Genomic DNA, 21,773 nt, shown 5'->3' with positions numbered 1-21,773 from the left:
AAATACACTAAAGCTAAATAGTGACACTTTGAAAAAAGAAAAAAAAGAAAAAACTTAAAGGGTTAGTTCACCCAAAAATGAAAATTTTGTCATTTATTACTCACGCTCATGCTGTTCCAGACCCATAAGACCTTCGTTAATCTTCGGAACGCAAATTGAGATATTTTTGTTTAAATCCGATGGCTCCGTGAGGCCTGCATAGGGAGCAATGACATTTCCTCTCTCAAGATCCATAAAGGTAATAAAAACATATTTAAATCAGTTCATGTGAGTACAGTGGTTCAATATTAATATAATAAAGCGACGAGAATATTTTTGGTGCGCCAAAAAAAACAAAATAACGAATTATTTAGTGATGGCCAATTTCAAAACACTGCTTCAGGAAGATTTGGAGCATAATGAATCAGCGTGTCGAATCCACAGTTCGGAGCGCCAAAGTCACGTGATTTCAGCAGTTTGGCGGTTTGACACGCGATCTGAATCATGATTCGACACGCTGATTCATTATGCTCCGAATCTTCCTGAAGCAGTGTTTTGAACAGGGTCAGAAGGCGAGTGTGGCTGCCCATGCCCGACTTGTGAGGAGTCAGGGATCGAAACAGCGTCCTTTCGGGAAGCCAAAAAGGGATCTCAGGGAAGTCGTTGCGACCAGGAGACAGCAGAAGTCTAAGCCCTGAGACTTTTTTAGTGGATAAAGAGGAATCTGCTCCAGGCAGACTAGATGAATGTTTCCTCAAGGTTCATAATCTTTTCCCTCCCGTAAGCCTTACATTTCTTCCCGATTTCCATGACAAAATGTTGAGATCATGGAGGAAACCATACTCGGTTCATTTGTTAGCCTTCCTTCATTCAAGCTATGTGAATGTTAAGGGGTTGGCTAATAATGGGTATGTGGGATTGCCCCAGGTTGAAGAGACTCTTGTGAGTTATCTCCCCTGGCATAGCATCCTCACTGAAGGCTTCAGTCCTGCCCTCTATGCCATGCCGGCTTACAATGTGGCTGGTGGGCAAAGCATACACGGTGATGGGCCAGGCTGGTGGCGCACACCATGGCGGTGTTACATGCATATAAGGCCGACTTATTGAGGAACTCATATCTAAGACAAGGGGTGTCCCCAGACGCAGTCCTGGAGCTTGGCATACCACAGACCGGTGGCTCCATCAGAACACCATCAGACGTTCTCTTGCTGCAATGGTTGCCACCGAGCTGCATCTGTGGTTGAACCTTGCGGGGCTCAAGGAAAAGAAAAATATTTCCTCCTTGACACCCCACTCTCATCTTCCGGGCCGTTGAGACGCTGGTCCAAAAGTTCACAGCAGTGAAAATCAGTGTTGCTCTAAAGGCTAAATTGTGGCATTTGAGTGATACACCTCCCACTGTGGTCAGGGTCCTTCAACCCAGACTTCTGGCCCTAGCTGGAGACAGGGTCAGAAGGCGAGTATGGATGCCAGTGTCCCACCTCTGAGTATTCAGGGCTCAAAACGATGACCTTGCGGGACGCCAAAAAGCGATCTCAGGGAAGTCATTGCTGTCAGAGCTGGGACTTGAACTTAGGTCTCTGGCGTGAGAGTCAGGCTCTCAATCCTTGAGCCACTGAAGGGTGATGAACCCAATAGTAAGACACACTTTCGTTGAGATGCAGAATTTATTTTATTAAAAATTCAAGTAACAAAAACTTCATAGCTGGAGCAAAAACAGCAAAAAGTAATTCTCAAGTAACAAAACCAGTCCAAAAAAGGGTAGTCCACAAAAATATTCCAAAACTCCAAAGATCTTAAAGCAAAAAACTCCAGAGGAGAAAGTCCATAAAAATAAAACAGAGAAAGGTATAATCCAAAGGCAAGAGAAATAAAATGTATCAGAGTCAGAGAACACTTACTTTGGCAACTGGCTTCAGAACAACTAAACACCAAGCAAAGAAACTAGCAGACAGTCACTTAAAGGTGAAATAGGTGATTCTCTTCAGAAACATGTTTTGTTATGCTGGTTGAAAGTCTCCTCATATCCTGATAGCAATCACTATGTTAAGTGGTCTAAATGTATTTTTATAAATATATATAGTCTGTGGAAGGCGTAGGACCATAAATTGTTTGTTCAATCATTGCATTCGGTCTGAACCGAATCACTGTTTTGTCGTCTGATGTCACCTGATGGAGTTTGGGTTCCTTGCCAGCGTCGCCTCTGGCTTGCTTAGTAGGGGACACTTGATATTCAACAACGTTTTTGATCTGCCTGCATTGACACCACTGTATGCGAACAGATCTGAGCTTGGACGATGACATCACTATTTTCTCCAGTGCTGATATATAGATAAATGAACTAATTATTGATTTTTACAACCGAATGAATCAATACTGAATTTACTTAAGCTGGACAAAATTATTCACCAGTTATCACTGTAAAGCTGCTTTGACACAATCTGCATTGTAAAAAGCGCTATATAAAAAAATAAAGGTGAACGAAATTATAGTATGTATTCCCGGTCAACGTGTGTTTGCATACCACTGCACAGCCTGTTCACGCAGGCATCATAAGTCATCATCGCGTATCTTGTACACTGTGCAGAGTCAGAGTGTGAATGACAGGCAAACAGCAACAGCCTAACTTTCCTTCTGAACCCAAAACAAGTGGCACTGTAAAAGTATCGGCCAAAAGAAAGACAGTCTTAGAAATTGCTACAATGGGAAAAAAAAGGCTGGATCTTAAAAGAGCTAAAACCCTGAATTAATATCGGTGTTGCTTTTCCACGCTGGAGACAACTGCAGGAGTCAAAGGGTCTAAAAGTTGATGCCATGGTTGCAGTATTTATTTTGGACAGGTAGGTACATGGTATGATTCGATTTTGATGTGTTTTGATAGTGAGGCATAAGCTTATGTAGTTTGTGTACCTTTACTAATTAGCTCAACAACAGCAGCACTCAGCGTCTAATCGGGAACTATTTTTTATGTTTTTAAAGTTGCAAGCAAACTACAACATCTACACCTTTGGTGCATGGATTCATAGGACCACCACCACCAGATGTTTCTAGCATTGTTTCTGAGTCTTGCTACAAACAATGATTAAAACGTTGTGTTTCCTCCCTCAAAGAAAATACCCTGCGGGTATTGTGCATGGTGTCCTTAGCACAAAAGATAGTTTTGTGTTGTTCTTTCGCTTGATATTCTGACAATGTTCACACTGTATTTTTGCTGAAATACTATCATACGGTGGCCGAGTAGTGCACAACACAACAAAATTAAAAAAGCAAACATAAGTTCACAACACGAAATAAAGCCACAACACAACGAAATCGAGCCACAACACAACGGAAATGCTCCCAACCACTAGGGGGCTCTCAGAGCTCGGGAAAGTTAGTTTTCCTTGCCACTGTCGAAAAGTCAACAGTCTTACAAAGATATCAGCACCATGATTAGTTTTAACAGTATGTAAACACTGTATATTAAAATGAAATATTAATTCAAAATCACCTACGTGCACAATAGCTTCATATTTATACATGTGAATAATTTGACGCGCTACCACGGCGCATGATGAAGGGAACGTCTGCTAATTCCACCAAGTGGTTAAAACTCACTGATCACCTACTGCACCTTTAAATACACACAGCTGAACGAGACACATGTGAACATAATAACACTAATTACAAGTTGAGTAAGCTGGGCATGAGAGCACCATGTGGATCTCTAGAGGCCAAAACACAACACGATTTGCTACTGACACATTGCGACCAGGAGACAGCAGAATTCGTTACGCCCTGTTAAAGATCAGTGATAGAGAGCATGAGGGTGTAGAGCTGATGTAGCGCTCCACATTTGATGATCTCTTGGCAGGTCTCCCGAAGAACATTGCCATGTTCCTTAGGTAGAACAGGCAGATGAGTGAACAAGGTTCTCTCCTGAGCCCTCACCTGGGGCCAGTTGCACCAGCTGTGCCTATTACATCTTAGCTTAATTTTGACGCAAATGGGCACTAAGTTACAACTTATGCACTACTAAATATTTTTGCATTGCTCCATTAAACTAAGTTGAAGCGTAACATCTCTGTATAAACGAAATCTTTATGGAAGCCTCAGACAGGAGTAATGGTTACAATAAAATAGCAGACTGACTGAACTGCATCAATAAGCTTTGGTTTTACCCGACATACTTCAATCCTTTAGACATACATGATAATGCTGACATTTACACTCCCTTACATTTTAAATGAGAGAACATTCTGTGAATAGATTACTTTGTTAGTGGCTCTTCAACACGAACCCATTCTAAACAGCGCTTCTTTGTGTGCATGTTGTGCTTTTTTTAAATAAAATCAGTCATAATAAATAAATGTCATTTCTTATGTTTTTTGTATCAGTATTTATTTATTGATCCTTATTAGTTTCGAATACAGTTTCTGAATGTTATTTACATATAAAAATACCTATTATGTTATTCATGATTAAAGGCACATTAAAAATATCCAAAAACCACTAGAACACTGTTATATATTTTGTTGACTTGTGTACTTAGATTATTCCAAATGTTTCCAAGAATGTTTAAATCCAGAGAATTAAGCAATTTTGTCCGTGCGTCGCCTATCAATGACATCATACCCGCGTTACCCTCGATTTCCGGTTTTATTTTGTATTAACCATGGAAACACCAAAGACGCTTTAATATATTATGTGTTTTATTAGACAGGTGAGCAACTGTTTGGATACAGTTATCGATAGAAAACTAATCATTGTTTTATTGCTCAACACATTAAAGGATTAGTTCACCCAAAAATGAAAATAATGTAATTTATTACTCACCCTCATGTCGTTCTACAGTCGTAAGACCTTCGTTCATCTTCCGAACACAAATTAAGATATTGTTGATGAAATCCGACGGCTCAGTGAGGCCTCCATAGACAGCAATGCCATTCAAAGGTCCATTAAGGTACTAAAAACATATCTGAAAAAGTTCATGTGAGTTCAGTGGTTCTATCTTAATATTATAAAGCGACAAGAATACTTTTTATGTGCCAAAAAAATAAAATAAAGACTTTTCAACAATATCTATATGGGCTGATTTCAAAACACTGCTTCAGAGCTTTACTAATCGAATCAGTGAATCGGAGCGCCAAAGTCACGTGATTTCAGCAGTTTAGCCGTTTGATAGGAGATCCGAATCACTTATTCGAAACAAAAGATTCATAAAGCTCAGAAGCTTCATGAAACAGTGTTTTGAAATCGGCCCATATAGATACTGTTGAAAAGTCGTTATTTTGTTTTTTTGGCGCACAAAAAGTATTCTTGTCGCTTTATAATATTAAGAACCACTGAACTCACATGAACTGTTTCAAATATGTTTTTAGTACCTTTATGGACCTTGAGAGTTTGAATGGCATTGCTGTCTATGGAGGCCTCACTGAGCCATCGAATTTCATCAACAATATCTTAATTTGTGTTCTGAAGATGAACGAAGGTCTTACGGGTGTAGAACGACATGAGGGTGAGTAATAAATGACATTATTTTCATTTTTGGGTGAACTAACCCTTTAAGGGCCCTATTTAAGCACATGGTCTGAAGCGCATGGTGCAGGTGCATTTAGGGTGTGTCGGAATCCTCTTTTGCTAGTTTAACAACAGAAAAAAATGGTCGGCGCATCAGGCGCATGGACCAAAAGGGTTGTACCTAGTCTCTAATGAGTCATGGGTGTGTTTTGGGCATAATGCAATAAACCAATCAGAGTGTCATCTTTCATTCCCTTTAAAAGCCAGGTGCTCTTGCACCATGGTGGATTGCTATTTACATGGCGGAATATAGACACCCTCAACCTGACATGTCAGTTTTAATACATGTGTATATTGCCACGAATGGGTCAAATAATTAGCCAATTTGATTCATCATAACTGTAAAGAGGTAATTCTGATAGATGCAATGAATATCCATTATGACATGTAGGCATTTTTATCTTTATGTACACAATAATAATCTTTTACATTGTAATCCTTTTATTTTTAATATTTGGCATGTTTGTGCCCTGTGTAACAAGCAGAGTGTAGGCGCAAATTACTAACGTGCCATTTAAATAAGAAAAAAAATACTGCGCCATTGACTTTAGACCAGGATTTGTTGGTCAATGGCGCAGACATTTTCAGTTGCCTCAAAATAGCAACACGCCAACAATGCGCCTGAACACACCTCGTTTTCAGACCAGCATGCCCATGGGCGAACAGATGGGCATGAGTGCATTTGCTATTTAAACAAAAGTGATAACTGCGTCGGGCTGAAACTAGCAAAAAAACATTGCATCGTGCCTGGCGTCGCATTGTGCCAGGTGTAGGGCCCTAAGTCTTATTGTTTAAATGTTGTTTTCTTGATTTACCGTGTTTTACCATGTCTAATATTAATCTAGCTTACTGCAGTGTGCAACAAGTGTCTCATAGTAGCTGCCGAGCGAATGCACAGAGTAGCATTATAACAACTTTCAACACACAAATGTATCTAATAAGAGAAAACAGTGTTAACCCACATACTCAGGAAGAAGGACCGGAAGAAGCGGTTGTCTGCAGCATAATAAAAGCTCCACTGCTTTCGAGCCGTGTGTTGCACTTGTCTCTCATTAGCAATCGCTCCAGCAGCCTCGTTCAGCTCCAACGGCTTTCAGCCATGCCCTGCTTCATACTACAGTAATGTTAATACATTTTTAATACATTAGCTCATCCATTAATATGATTTCTGCCTGAGCCCCGTCAGATTATTTTCTTCCGGCTGTAGACGTGAAGACAACACCTCCCATGATTCCGCGAAATCAAGGTGTCATCAAGCTACACCTTTGTTTTGAATAAGCGACCTCTAGCAGCGAAAAATTACATATGGTGCCTTTAAGTAGTATTGTATTTAATGAAAATTTTTTTTACTGTTAGTTACGTGAGGTAAAATAAACTGAAATTCACCCATTTAAACACAACTTCTGCTCACATATTTGAAGGCTGTTATTGAGGGTAAACGTCATATCATGCGACTACGCATTACTGTACTGAGAGCTTACGACCTACTAGCTACATGCCTTAAGAACAAATGGCGCAACCGAATAAAGTACAGAGTTAGTTACAAGGTAGTAGTTACTAAGCCTGTTCCAATTTAAGTAAGAACTTACTAATGGCTGGTGCAACCCTACCCTGGTCCTTAAGACGGGATGCTTAATACTTTGCTACCTTGGAGTAGGTTGCCCTTTGGAGCTGATGGCCGAGAGTATGGGTAGCAGTTCCATAGTCTGCCCCTCCTTATTGGAAGCTGCTGGCAGACGCAGTGCTGCTGCGATCGACCTAGTCAGTTCTGCCCCTGTATACGGGAAGTGCGGGCGGTATTGAGCTGCGGATGTCGTACCTCAAGCTATTTTAGCCCTTGGTCACTAGGTGTGCTGTATAGAAATTTTGGCTATAGTATATTGTATTTTATTTTAATTAACAAACATGTTTTAATAGTTTTCGTTTTAGTTAACAATAATAAACCTTGTTCCCAAAATGCCTGTGGGTGGAGTCTGGTCAATTTAAACAGAGTTTTGTGGATAGTTATATGAGTCAAGACTCTTTCTGATATCCTTGCAAGATGGTTAAAGAAATTGGCAGTAAAAGGGAGAAAACGTTTACCATATTTTTCTTGGTGAGGTCAAACGTCGTGCATCCAGTCAAACTCTACAGTATCCTACAGTATCATCTGTCATTTAGTACAAGCTAGCCAAATTAGGTAGATGCCAACATGGACAGGTTGCATGGCATGCTCCAATTCTCAAAAACCGTGAAAAACTACACACACACACACACACACAAATATGGGCTGCAACAAGAATAAACACAGTTTGACAGTTTACTGAAATCTGAAATCTCTCTTACTGAAATCTTTGTGATATATTTATGAATTTAGTGGCTGTGCATTTCTCATGTTCAGCATCCTAATATAATATTTGGCCCATTGTTTGTTTCATGTGTTAGGCTGATAAATCACACCTCTGCTGTTGTTTATGCATTTACAAAATTGTCAGATTTCTTATTCCATGTCTTTTTAATAATTTTACACACTTTTGGGTCTGGTTCAGAGCAATAATAATGTCCAACAATTTTAGTATTTTGTTGGGTTGCCACACAATGTCCATTGTAAAATCCTGAAGCAAAGCCAATTGAAAACCACAGGTATAACGCATTCACCTAGCTGCTAGTTCAGGAAAAGCAAAAACCAGAAGAAGAAAATCGCTTTCAGACAGGAAATGTGAGACACTCACCGCGACTGCCTCGAGCACTTGTTTAACCGCGTCAGCAGCGTCTCGTTCGCTGTAGTAGCCCTTCTCCACCACCCTGAAAAATGGAAGGCACCATTTGGTCTCCACTCTCCAGTGTAACTCCATATTGAGTGTAAAAAAGCTGGCTGATTCTTTTTTCCAATTTTCACTTCATTATTTTCCAGCCTTAGTGTGAGTCAACCACACCTCAGCACACACGATGAATGGAGACGTTTCTATCGATTGTCCTTAAGAATAGGCTTTTCTATTAAATGACTCATGTTGACAACTGTATGGAAATGGGAAATAAGATAATCCCGAATGAGGATAAAATAACAGTGAATAACAGTAGAATCAGTGGGTTTCACAATCAAAAGTGTTCCTCTATTAAAGTGTTATTCGGCTATGTGATTAGTTCATGACTGCCGAAATGCACCTGTTATTTTTGTAACAGATGATGTAGGTAAATTCAGGTCTTCCAGCTTTTACTAAATGACCTTTCACTAGACCAACTAAAAAGAACATTTGATTGCCAGGGCATTGCTATATGTCACTGATAAAGTTTTCTGCACTGTAAAATGTGTTGTATTTCTACTCCCTAGTTTTGTTGGTATAAAATAATTTAGGTCGATTCAGTGATGTTAAACAATATTTTTTTGACTTGAATTAAACCCTTTTAATTTAAATTTTACCTTTTCAGATCACCACTTTCTCAGTGTGAGTGTTTTTTTCACATGCTGCTATGCAGGTCCAACTACGGTTGCTAGCCCTATTTTACTTTTAATACTCTTATTATACTTTTATATATTTTAACTTATACATTTTTAACTAAAAGCCTGTTTTAGAACTGTATTATTTTGTTTGTACAGTATTATTCTTATGACAAATTATTTAATTTAAAATGTATATCATTTTATCTATGATACAATGAAAACAATTTGACAATGCAAAAAATATTAAAATGTTAAATACACTTACTTTTCCTTGCTATATATATATAATTTTCTAATATATATTAATATGGTTAATATATATTAGAAAATTATATATATATATATATATATATATATATATATATATACAATTTCATTATAATTAATAATTAATCATTATATTTTTAATTATTATATTTTGAAAGAAATGCTTTATTCTCTCCATTTCATCAACTTGTTTCTGTAACTGGTATCAATTATAAACAAACATTACTCAAATTAATATTAACACACATTAACTAAATTCTGAAGATTAAATTAATATTTCTTAACTCTCTGAATGTTATTAATTAATATAATTACTATTAATACTGAACATCAAACTGGTTTCTTAGCATTTTCTTTAGACAAAGCCCAAATGCAGTGCATTTTCCTGCCCTCTTTTGATTGACAGGATATATCGGGATATATCGGATAGCAAAATAAAGTAAACTGTGGTATAATATGTAAAATTCAATAATAATTGTTTTGATGAATAAATATTGGTATATATATATATATATATATATATATATATATATATATATATTCTATTTATTTTCAGAGAAAATTTGACCTTAAAAAATGTTTTCAAGTGTTTTTTTTCCACCCATTTTTTTCACCCACTAAACATTGAAAATTTTGCTTGCTTTGAAAAGTAATAACACACCTCTCCTCACCAAGGTATCACAAACATGTTTGTGCTTACAAAAAATCCCTAGTATGAGCAATAGAAATAGTGATGCTTGCCTTAGAAAACACAATTAATCACAATTCTAGGAAAAAAGTGTCAATGCACAGTATGGAGTTCACAACTTAATCAGCCATTATTAGCTTGTAGCACTTTACCCCCATGGTGAACTGACCTGTCAAATAATTCTCCGCCAGTAACAAGTTCTAACACGAGACTAATCTCCGCAGGGGTCTCAAAGATCTCCTTCAGTTTGATCTGACAGAAAATGGCATGAAAAAAAAGAGAGAGAGCGTTACACTGGAGGAATTCAAAAACATCATTTGATTAATTATTGATGTAGTCTACGGTAGCTATAATGTCTGACTAACATTTGCATAATCAGACCTTACTAAATCAAACACAGACAGTACTGCAGAGACAGGACGAACATCTAAGCGAGTGTTCTTGTGCATATTTATGCATATTTTAGGCTGTGTAACTGCCATAGGACACAAGTAGACAAGGCCCTGGATTTTTCCCTTTTAGACTTACTATATTTGGATGAGAGAGGCGCAGTAAAACTCCTATCTCCGTTCGTACAATCTTCTTGTCAACCTGCAAGCACAACCAAGTTATTGCCTGAGTACAAAGTGAACAAGGTGCACAATTATGAAGCCATTACAATCAGGTAAAGAGAAAAACTTAAAAAATTCAAAAAGTAAATCAAACACTTTTCCACATTTAAAGGGAATATTCTGTCATCATTTACTCACCCTCATGTCAACTTTAGCTTTAAAGAAAACTTGTATTTTCTTCTATGGAACACAAAAGGGGTTATTTTACATGACGCTCTTTGTCCTTTTTGGAGTTTAAAAGTATCCGTCCTCATTCACTTTCCTTAAAAGGAAAACAACTTTCTGTTCCACAGAAGATGTCATACAGGCTTAGAACAAGAGGGTAATGATGACGGAATTTCTGTTTTGTATTTAATTTCTTTAAATATTAAATATTTCACAATTTTTCAAACAAAGCATGCATACTAAATCATTTTCTAGATATTGTATAATTAAAAATACCTGACGTACTACCACCGACATTAAGAAAAAAAACCCCTTAAAAATACTTTCTTTTCATATTCTTATTCTTCTTCTGTTCTGGTTCACTACTCACTACTCCTAATGTGTGTGCACTAACTTAGATGGGTTAAATGCAGAGGACAAAAAACGAGTATGGGTTATCATACTTGGCCTTCAAGTCATGTCACTTTCCATTTCAACCATGTTTAGTTGCTGTAACTTGACACTAGGTATACAGCATTTATATGCAGCACCTTAATGCAATGCCAAAATGCCTTGTATATGGCATCAAAATATAATTACATATGCACTAGAGAGGCTTAAGATAGCCTTAGTATTCCATACACAGGTACAAGAAAGCACAAATGATGGTATGTTACAAATGGTAAGATATGTGGAGTACTGCTCTGACAACAACACTGGCTGACAGCAATTATTACCCATCATGCATCAGAGTGATGTAGAGAAATGGAAGACAACAGCAGTGAGGTCTTTAAGATCTTAGCAGCTGGAAGGAAGTCCTGACCAGAAACTCCTTGGCTATACGTGGCAGAACAAAGGCAAAAGAACAAAGCATGGTAACATGTGGAGAGAAATCTGTCAGTGCACTTACTGTTTTTTTCAGCATTTTCACAGCATAGTGCTTCTGGGTGCCTTTCTGACGGCATCGGAACACCACTGATGTAGCTCCCCTGCAAGAGAGAAAAATAGCGAATTACTCATTTACATAAAATTCAGCTGTATCCCATTAATATTTACCCCCATAAATATACCGTTCAAAAGTTTGGGATCAGTAGGATTTTAAAATGTTTTTGAATAAAGTCTCTTATACTCACCAAAGCCGCATTTAAACAGTAAACACAGTAATAATGTGAAATATCATTAAAATTTAATTTATGTCTGTGATGGCAAAGCTGAATTTTCAGCATCATTTCTCCAGTTTTCAGTGTCACGTGATGCTTCATAAATTATTCTATTATGCTGATTTGGTCCTCAAGAAACATTTACCCCCATTATTTTTATCAAAGTTGAAAACACACATTTTTGGTGGATACATTTGTTCAAGATTTTTTGATGATAGAACAGCATTTGTAAGGTCAAAATTTTTATATTTTATTATAGATAAACAAATCTTTAAAACATGTTAGGCAGCATCTGCGACATGCTGTCAGGTATCAGACACAATGTCTGTGTTTACATGTACAGCAAAATAACTATCAAATATCAGATCATATTTTTGTTAAAGCATTAAAAGTGTTCTTCCATACAAAAATGTTATGTTGTCTAAACTATTGCTGGGACTACTGATCTAGGTGGACGAACATGTAAACAATAATTTGCCATCACCACACAGCTTGTAAAAAAAAAAAAAAAAAAGAAGACAATATTAACTTTAATATTAATATAAACAGTTTTGAAATTATAGCAACAAGAATGTATATATTTTATATTCTAAATTTGTCCCCTAATCAGAAAACCTACTCTGTATTATCATACTCCTTGTGGCGTTATACATTTTAATTTAGATAAAGCCCATGTTACGGGTTCACTCCAAAGGAAGACGAGGACAGTAGATACAAGTAATACAACGTAGTTTAATCTCAAGGAATGGAAGTACAGGCAACAGCAAACATGAGTAACGCAACAATACCAGACACTGAACAGAACACAGGCAGGAACTTAAATACACAATGCAAATGACAAACAGCTGTGAGGGTAATCAGTGTCCATGGTGAATGATGAGTGGCGGGAACTGAAAACAAAGCAGCACATGACAATCAAAACAAACAGGACGAGAGGGTGACTGTGACAGCCCAAGACAATTATCCAATTAATTTTTAAAAAATTATTTAATAAGAAAAACATGTTGCAGCAATATCCTGAGTGTAAAACGAACACTGCTTAGTTTTCATATCGGTCCCTATCTAATCTATAGAGACTAAAAGTAACACTAAAGCAGTGTTGTAGAATGAATCTACTTTATTTCACTAACTGCAAGTGATGATTGACCATTAGTGATGACACACCTACAGTTAACAAGCAGAATCACTGAAGATAAGAGTAACAACAAGAACTGAAAAAAGAGAAGAGACGAGCAGACAGCAGAACAACTACAACTGACTCACAGGTAGATGAAATCAACCACAAATAAAATCATTGATATCTCACCAGAGGATGTTTGAGTATATCATCATCAACATGTTCACTTATTATAAACCAGTTTGGCTTTATTTACTTCATATGGTACATGTATAAAAGTTGTTGAAGTCTGTTTGAAGTCACCATTATGGTGATTAGTGTTCCATTTAGTTGGGCACTTGGCCCTTGACTTTAGTTCAATTAAATGTCTTTCAGCAATTGTTGAAAGTACTATCACTATTGACTACAATATTTTATGCTCCTGACTGCAATGACACACCTTTTACTATGTACACTTTTTTTAATCAGCGACTGACAGCTGGATCTCTATACACGAGTTCCCAAATGACCATTAAAGGCTTTTAATAGCTACTTTCAAATTGAATATCCATTATCAAGTTGTTATTAGCAATCCCATTTAAAAAGAGCTCTTCTCATAACCCCTGTTATTGAACTGCTAATGATTATGCTGTTATTTTGCATTTTTCTTTGTTTTCATATCTCTAAATGTTTTATTTTGCAACGCACACAAGCTCTTTTTAATTGATTTTAACCGATTTGTGTACAGTTCTTTGAAACAGGAGACAAATCCTTTGACTCTTCCTTTCACCTGTTTGAATTTTTACTTTATTCAAAATTTCAGATGACATTTATTAATAATATAATCATAACTAAAACAATTAAAATTTTTAATTCTACTTTCAATAGAAGGAGCTGGTAACACTTTAGTATAGGGAACACATTTAACACATGTACACATATAAACTATTAACTACGAGTTTTCCCTTAATAAACTCCTAATTTACTGCTTATTAATATTTAATACGTTAGTTGTTAAGTTTAGGTATTGGGTAGGATTAAGAATGTAGAATATGGTCATGCAGAATAAGGCATTAATATGTGCTTAATAAGTACTAATAAATAGCCAATATTCTAGTAATATGCATGCTAATAAGCAACTAGTTAAAAGACCCTAAAATAAAGTGTTACAGAGGGAGCTTTTGTTTTGGGAAAATTGTTTTACAAAGTTATATATTACAATAAATCACATGTTAAATCATATAGCCTATTGTTTTTTCTTTACATCATTAATGTGTTAAATATAGAAATAAGCAAGCAAAAACAATGCTTACCCCAAAGCACTGCTTATATACAGACAGCTGGGCCTACTCACAACCAAACCCCTCAAGACCATGCTGGTGAACCAGCTTCACCAGCTCCGTTTTGCTTGAGAATAGCATGACTATGCTGGTCCATCAGCTGGACCAGCACTTTACCAGCATAAACCAGCCTGGACCAGCACTATACCAGTACTATACCAGCAATAACCAGCCTGGACCAGCATGGAATTCATGCTGGTTTATGCTGGATTTTTCAGCAGGGTAGTGAAGGTAAAACACCAACAACTTTTAGTCCTTTTCACAAAGGTAAATCTTGTTAGAGGGAGTGGGTTGTTTTACCCTATGCCAGAATACAATCACTTAACAACCACTCAGAAACACACCTAGAAGATCCTATGCACTGGCAAGCACCCACAACACCCTAGCAACCTATTAGACATAAATAGACATAAACATCAAGTTGTTGTTTAGCTTTGTGAACTCTTAATATCTTCTTTATAATCAGATCTCTTACTACGGTATTTTTTGCTGGCACAGGACCAGCACAATATGTTGGAAGCAAGAAACAGCCAGCAGTTACAAACAAGCATCTCAGCTGGAAAGTGTCCAGTGTGCAAATAAATGAAATTTGGGTGGACAGCTTGGCTAATGCAATTAAAGTGGAGAGGCCACCTCAGTGTCCAAGAACTAGCATCTGGGTACACATTAGGAGACCGGTGCCAGATCCACAAAGCTATAGATCCTCTCTCTCTCTCTCTCTCTCTCTCTCTCTCTATGCTAGCCGTACCCTCCCACTGACTGTACATGTGAATAGACATCAGGCGAGTGTAGCAACCGGCTTACGACTCCAATCTGCTGCACATAATCTCCAGGTCCCAAAAATATTGATTTCAGTTGGTTATATAACCACATTAAAAGAATCTATATACCTACCAACATAATCTGGCAATTATAGTAGCTCTGAACCCTTTTTGGACTTTCTCTAGATCCTTAGCAGAGGCTTAAAGTACAGTACTTGAGTAACTGTTCTTTGATACTAGCCTATAAACTTTGTATGTAGAGTAAACGGAATGCTTATTCAAACACATTTCCAAAGAAAAAAGTTAGGTAACACTTTATTTTAAGGTCTTTTAACTAGTTGCTTATTAGCATGCATATTACTAGAATATTGGCTGTTTATTAGTACTTATTAAGCACATATTAATGCCTTATTCTGCATGACCATATTCTACATTCTTAATTCTACCCAATATCTGAACTTAACAACTACCTTACTAACTATTAATAAGCAGTAAAAAAAGGAGTTTATTTAGGGAAAAGTCGTAGTTAATAGTTTATATGTGTTCCCTATACTAAAGTGTTACCAAAAGTTTTACTATCAGTCCATAATCAACTAATTATTTTAAAAGATAACAATTTCAGGTCGAAGGTATCAGTTTAATATCACATAATAATTCAGTTTAATATTTAATATTTTCCTAGAGACTTACATAGTCAGGGCATTGAAAATTACCATTAAAGGCACAGTTCACCCAAAAAAATAAAATGTATTTTAATAATTGAAATGAAATAAATAATTAAAATAAATTATTAAATAATAATTTCAATTAAATTATTTTAAAGAGATTTAAGTAATAAAGATAAAGACAATAACTTCAAATCATTGTAAACTAATCAGTTTGAACTATCAATTCACATGGATTTCTTTTATGATCTCTTCAAACTTTTTGACATCAGGGTTTTGGTATAATGGACTTTCAATGGAGGGACAGAAATCTTAGATTTCATTAAAAAAATATCGGTCCCACTTAAACAGTGGCCTTAACTACTATGTACTCACATCAAAAAATAACTACAATGTACTTATTGTGTTCATATTGTATTGCAAAACACTTTTGCTGCCATTGAGGTGGGATACGGGTAATGTTAGGGACAGTTTTGGTGGTATGGGTAAGGGTGGGTTAAGGTGTAAGGGATGGGTCAACAGTGTAATTGTAATTACAGAAATGAATTACTGATGTAATTACATGCTGGAAATTTTTAAAATATAAGTACAATGTAAAAACATGCATGTACACAATAAGTGCATTGTATCATATTATTAATTTAAATGTAAGTACATAGTAGTTAAGGTTTGGAACAATTTGAGGGTGATTAAATGATGGCATAATTCTATTTTTGGGTAAACTTGACTGAAGTTGATTTACAGGTGCAAGATTGTAAATTGAAATTTGCAAAGTTTGCAAAAGTCTATTTTTAGTTCTAAAAACTAAAATTTTGACACTGTACCAATACTTTCAAACCTCTGATCCTGTTATTGGGACTTATAATGCTTTAGTTCATTTAATCATTAAAAGTTAAAAAAGGACATGGCAAAAAGATCTATATTAATGAGGATTCTTGGCTCGCTGGTTGATGACAGGAAATGGACTGGCCACTTCCCCTTCAGATCCTAAGTGTCTGTCAAGGACTCATTCAAAACACATTAACGCAAAACACATAACCCTAACAAAAAAATATACACAGATAACGTGGGACACCAGTTTTGTGTGCCTGAGAATATCTCTGGTGACCAGTCGACTTTATACTTGACTTTAAATGAATTGCATTACCTACGACAGTGTCCTCATTCCATAATGAGCTATTTACCTGTTGGTTAACATTATTCTGGTGAAAGATTAATAGACCAGGAACCTGTATTTTTTTTTTTTTTTTTTTTAAAGAAAAAAGTTGAATAGTGTCAAATTTCTTTATGTTGTTGACTTTTATTTAACACAGTATCGATAGAAAAAGATAATCCATTATGTTAACCCAAGTTTAAAAATCTCAAGAGTGAAAAATTGTTCTTGAGAAGAGGTTTTGAGAGAACCATTAGTTTCAACTTTGTGCAAAATCATCTTATCTTTATCACGCAATAAATGATTTGTTGAGATTTTAACAAGTCCTGATAAGTCACTCCATCTCTATTAATGAAGTCAACCTCATTCTACTGAAGCATTCAATCCTTGGAATAAGATGCTACAGGGATTTCCATCTCATTAATTCCAACTGGACTATTTAGCATTGTTTGATTAAGCCCTTGCACAGGATTAGAGGCATTGTATTGTAAAGTGATTAGACAGGGGAGTTGTCCAGGAGTGAGAGCTAATTTAGAAAATGCAGCTTACAACCACATTTAAAAAAATAAGGTATTTTGTGGTGGTCACTACTAGCACAAAAACTAGAGGAACATAAACATTTGACAACTGACTAAAGCATTAACATAAAAGGATAGTTCACCCTAAAATGAAAATCATTTAGTCACCCTCAAGTTGTTCCAAACCAGTATAAATTTCTTTCTTCTGCTGAACACAAAAGAGTATGGAAAAATATTCAGTGGGGCCCATCAACTGTTTGGTTACTGACATTCTTCAGAATATCTTCTTTTGTGTTCAGCAGAAGAAAGAAATTCATATAGGTTTGGAACAACCTGATGGTGTAGGTTTGGAACAACTTAAAAAGACTGTACTGGCAGACTATATTAATGAAATAAAAGGCCACTTAAGTATAAGAGAGTACACTTTCATGACTGTTTCTGGTTATACTTTATTTTAAGGTGTCCGTGTTACAGTGTAATTATGCATTTAAGTACTGTGTAATAATAATAAACTACATGTACTAACTATAGGGTTAGGGTTAGGGTTAGGATGAGGGTTTGGTTTAGGGTTAATTGCATGTAATATACATAATTTATAGTTATTATTACAGTAACTACATGTAACATGTAACAAGGACACTGTAAAATAAAGTGTTACCCTTTTTCTTAACACACTTAAGTACACTTTTAAAAGTGTACTTTGCAACCATTTTACATTAAAAGTTTTACTTTACATTTAAATCATTGTTTTGATAATCTTTTGTGCTGTGAAAAATTGCATGTTTAAGTACACTCTGCTGACTACCATACTAAAGCACATGTAAAGTAGGCCTATTTGATTCTAATTTTAACTGTAGTATGTTATTCAATATTCAATATAGTTCTTGCTATTTTTGTGTACAATATGGTCTATAAACTGTCCATGGGTGAGTCAGGGGCTGAGACTAGTTTAGAATCCACTTAACTTCCACATCCTGTTCCGGGAAAAAGGAGATGAAATGACCTGTTGAAAGAATGAACTCTAATGCACTCCTTTTGAAAGCTAACAGGCCAGCAGATGGGAGCCCTTCCTGTCATAAACCTCCATCACTATTAACGGCTCAAACTCAACCAATATTCATTACGTTAATAATATCACATTGTGAATGGGAGATACACACAGGGCAAAACAACTGCATCCACCAGTTATGACAGATCATTATGAAACACATATAAGGTGGTGATACAGCCTGATTACTCTCAGGGGTACTTGATCCACGGACTAGCGCACTACAGCACCATGTGTTGATGTGTCTGACATGATTGTCATTTTTAGATCATTTACAAAATGTAATAACATGTGCTGATTGGCACATGGGGCTCAGATATGTACACACAATTATATGGGGTTAGAATTGTTGCATTATTCCAAATAAATAGATTGAGATTCACAAATAAAAGTAAAGAGATTCACAAAAAATAATCAAATTCACAAATGTAAATGTAAAGAGTTTCACAAAAATTAATACAATTCATAAATAAATTCACAAATAAATCACTTCTTGTGCATTTGTAGATCCCCGCATGCATTTGTGGATTTTGAAACATTTCTAGCGTCACAGTGTGCAGACAAATCCACAAATAAGTGGATTCCACCCACCGTCTACTTACGTCAATCAGATAACAGCCATTTTCGCTGACCAATCATAGCATGCTCTTGCTCCAACCAATCACGATTTGCTTTACACTCAGGGTGGTTGCCGATTGTTCAGTACATCATTCCAGTTAATCTAAAACAAAGACTTTATATATAGAAAGACAGTGCACTCGCATTATAATGAATGGGAGAAAGTGCAACGCACATTATGCCGGAATAAGTCCAGCCTTCTAAATAAGAGCCAATCACCGATTGGTAAAGTCATTGCGTCACTGCAGCTGCCGTTAGAAGCTCCGGTTCCTATAGAAACAGTCATACGTGCGCTTCCTATAGAGATGCGCACTTAGGACTGCGCATGTACGTTAGCTTGATCCAGAAAAATGCTGTTTTTTGTCATGATTCGAAACTAAATTTATGAGACAGTTGTTGTCAGATTTCATTGGTGATTTCAAATATTTAATCGAAAGCTTGGCAAATAGCTTTGCAGAATTGGATACTTCCCCATTCAAAGAGATAGGAGCAGCACTTGCATGCCTGAGAAGCTTTTCAAAGATGGCCGCCAAGTGAAAAGACTTGTCTTAAAAGGACTTTGGTCTAAAATACACCACATAGCCAGGACTATATTACAATATAGCAAAACCACTCAAACCTTATTGCTTAAATAAGACTTAGAAGATAAATTTTATCCACTAAATTCAATTGCATTATGGCCTACAGGTGAATTTCAAACAAGTCCATGCAAAAGGTTTTTCAATCATAAAATATATTGTGTGAATTAATGTAATCTTGATCTAACGCTATATACGCACTATATCTCATAGTGTATAACTGTAAATAATGTTTTGGATGTGGCTCTCTCATTGTAATCACATCCATCACATGGATTCTTAAGAGTAGCTGTCCTATGCACTTAATGCACAGCTGAGTCAGTGTAGTGTGGAAGTGTATGTTACACAAGCTGCTCCTGTTTCTGTTTTCTACTTTCCGAGCATTATATAATCACAGCAGAGACTGAGAGAGAGAGAGAGTGTGTGAGTGTGAGAGGGAGGAAGAGTAGCTCTCTGGGGAGCGTGGTAGGCTTCATTATTCAGCTCGCTCTGCTTTCTTCAGGACCTGGGCGGTTTGCATCTGGCCCCATTTACGAGAGTCCAGCATCTATGCCCATGCACTCCAAAACGATTGGCCAACTGTGAGCTGATAATGCTAATGTATGAACTTCTTTGAACATCTATTCATGGCATTCTTTGCTTGAGATCCATCTTAAATCCTGATCTAAAGCATAAATATTACTAAAGGAATAGTTCACACAGAAATAAAAATTCTATTTTCATTTACTCACCCTCATTCCAAATGTATGCATTTCTTTATTCTGTTGCACACAAAATAAGATATTTATCTCAGTGTTTTTTGTCCATAAAATGAATGCAGTCAGTGGGTTGCAATGCGTCACCGTGATTTTGACAAGACAGGAAAACATTACTGTCTGAAAATTTAGTTCTAACCCTATCCCTACCCTTAAACTTAACCCTACCCATAACTTATCCTTAAAATCAGAGGGAAATGATAGGTGAATAACACTGATGTAGAAGCACCTAACCCTGGTTGTAAGCCTAAACTTGACATAAACTGTAAACTTGTCCCTCAAATCTGATTGTCTGATTGGAATGTTGTTCCAGTATTAATAAAGATGTTGATCCAGGAACATGTTGTACTTAATCACATACACTGTTGCAAATTGCAATGCAGTGTTGTTAAACTAAAATTTAAACTATTAAAAATAGTTTTTGGCAATTGAAATAAAATAAATGTTTTCTAAAACTAAAAGTGAAAAAAATAATACAAGCTATATAGAAAATATTTTTTTTTTTAAAAACTAATAATAATGATAAAGCACATAGAAAAATTACTAAAACTTAAAAACTAAAATTAAAAGGAATAAATATTTGTTAGCTCATTCAAAATACTAATAAATACTGTCATAGTAAATAAATAATACTAAAATAACACTGTTTTTCAATGTTTTTGTTTTGGACCCCACTGACTTTCATTATATAGACCAAAATAGTGGTAACGTTCTTTAAAATATATTTTTTCATGTTCCAAATTTTCATTTTCTATCGATTTAACATCCCTATTGCTTATACTTAGGGCTACAGATTTCAACAAACCCATAACCCTAATTATTACATTTTGGCACAAGTCCACAATCATTTATGCAAAATGAATGATAGTTTAAGATCAGACTTACAGTTTTCACCTAGCAGATCACAAAATGAAAAAAAGAAAAATCCAATCCAATTATATGGATGAAGGGACAACCCGGGCCATATATAGGGACCAAAATATCACAAAGATTTGGAGTAGGCCCATTAGACCAGTAAGTAACTAACTATAATATGCTAGCATCGCTCGAACAACCACCCAGAACACCATAACAACCACACAGAAATTGCTAAAAACACACTTAATACCTTAGAAATAGCATACACATACAAAAAGTCCCAAAAAGAACCATGGTGCTATGGTATTCTCAGAAGTACCTTGGAGAACCATGTGCTACCATGTTACTAGCAATCCCCTGGAAACCACTAGCATCTTGGCAGTGATTTTTGCACAGGCAAGAACCACTCACATTTTTCCAGAAAATTTAGAAATCTGCGTTCATTTGTAATGTTGTGCCCCAGCGCTGTCCGGGAAGTAATCACATCAACAGATATATAACCCCCGTCAGCACAGATGCATGATTCTTTTATTCCAAGATTAATTGCATTAACT

The 21,773-nt window shown here is 36.1% G+C and overlaps 1 protein-coding gene across 2 annotated transcripts in view; it reads right to left on the bottom strand.

The window, feature by feature from the left end:
• The window catches only part of camk4 (calcium/calmodulin-dependent protein kinase IV), a 45,314-nt gene that overhangs the window by 18,931 nt on the left and 4,610 nt on the right, over positions 1–21,773 (bottom strand). For both annotated transcript variants that reach the window (XM_051895279.1, XM_051895278.1), the window contains exons 3-6: positions 11,580–11,658; positions 10,443–10,505; positions 10,084–10,166; positions 8,250–8,322 (exon numbers count right to left, since the gene is read on the bottom strand). In XM_051895279.1, the coding sequence (XP_051751239.1) occupies positions 8,250–8,322; positions 10,084–10,166; positions 10,443–10,505; positions 11,580–11,658 (298 nt within the window). The remainder of the gene's footprint in view (positions 1–8,249; positions 8,323–10,083; positions 10,167–10,442; positions 10,506–11,579; positions 11,659–21,773) is intronic.

The sequence above is a fragment of the Ctenopharyngodon idella genome, chromosome 5 (assembly GCF_019924925.1).
Source record: "Ctenopharyngodon idella isolate HZGC_01 chromosome 5, HZGC01, whole genome shotgun sequence".
NCBI classification, from domain to species: domain Eukaryota; kingdom Metazoa; phylum Chordata; class Actinopteri; order Cypriniformes; family Xenocyprididae; genus Ctenopharyngodon; species Ctenopharyngodon idella.
This window is presented reverse-complemented; position numbering and strand designations above follow the sequence as displayed.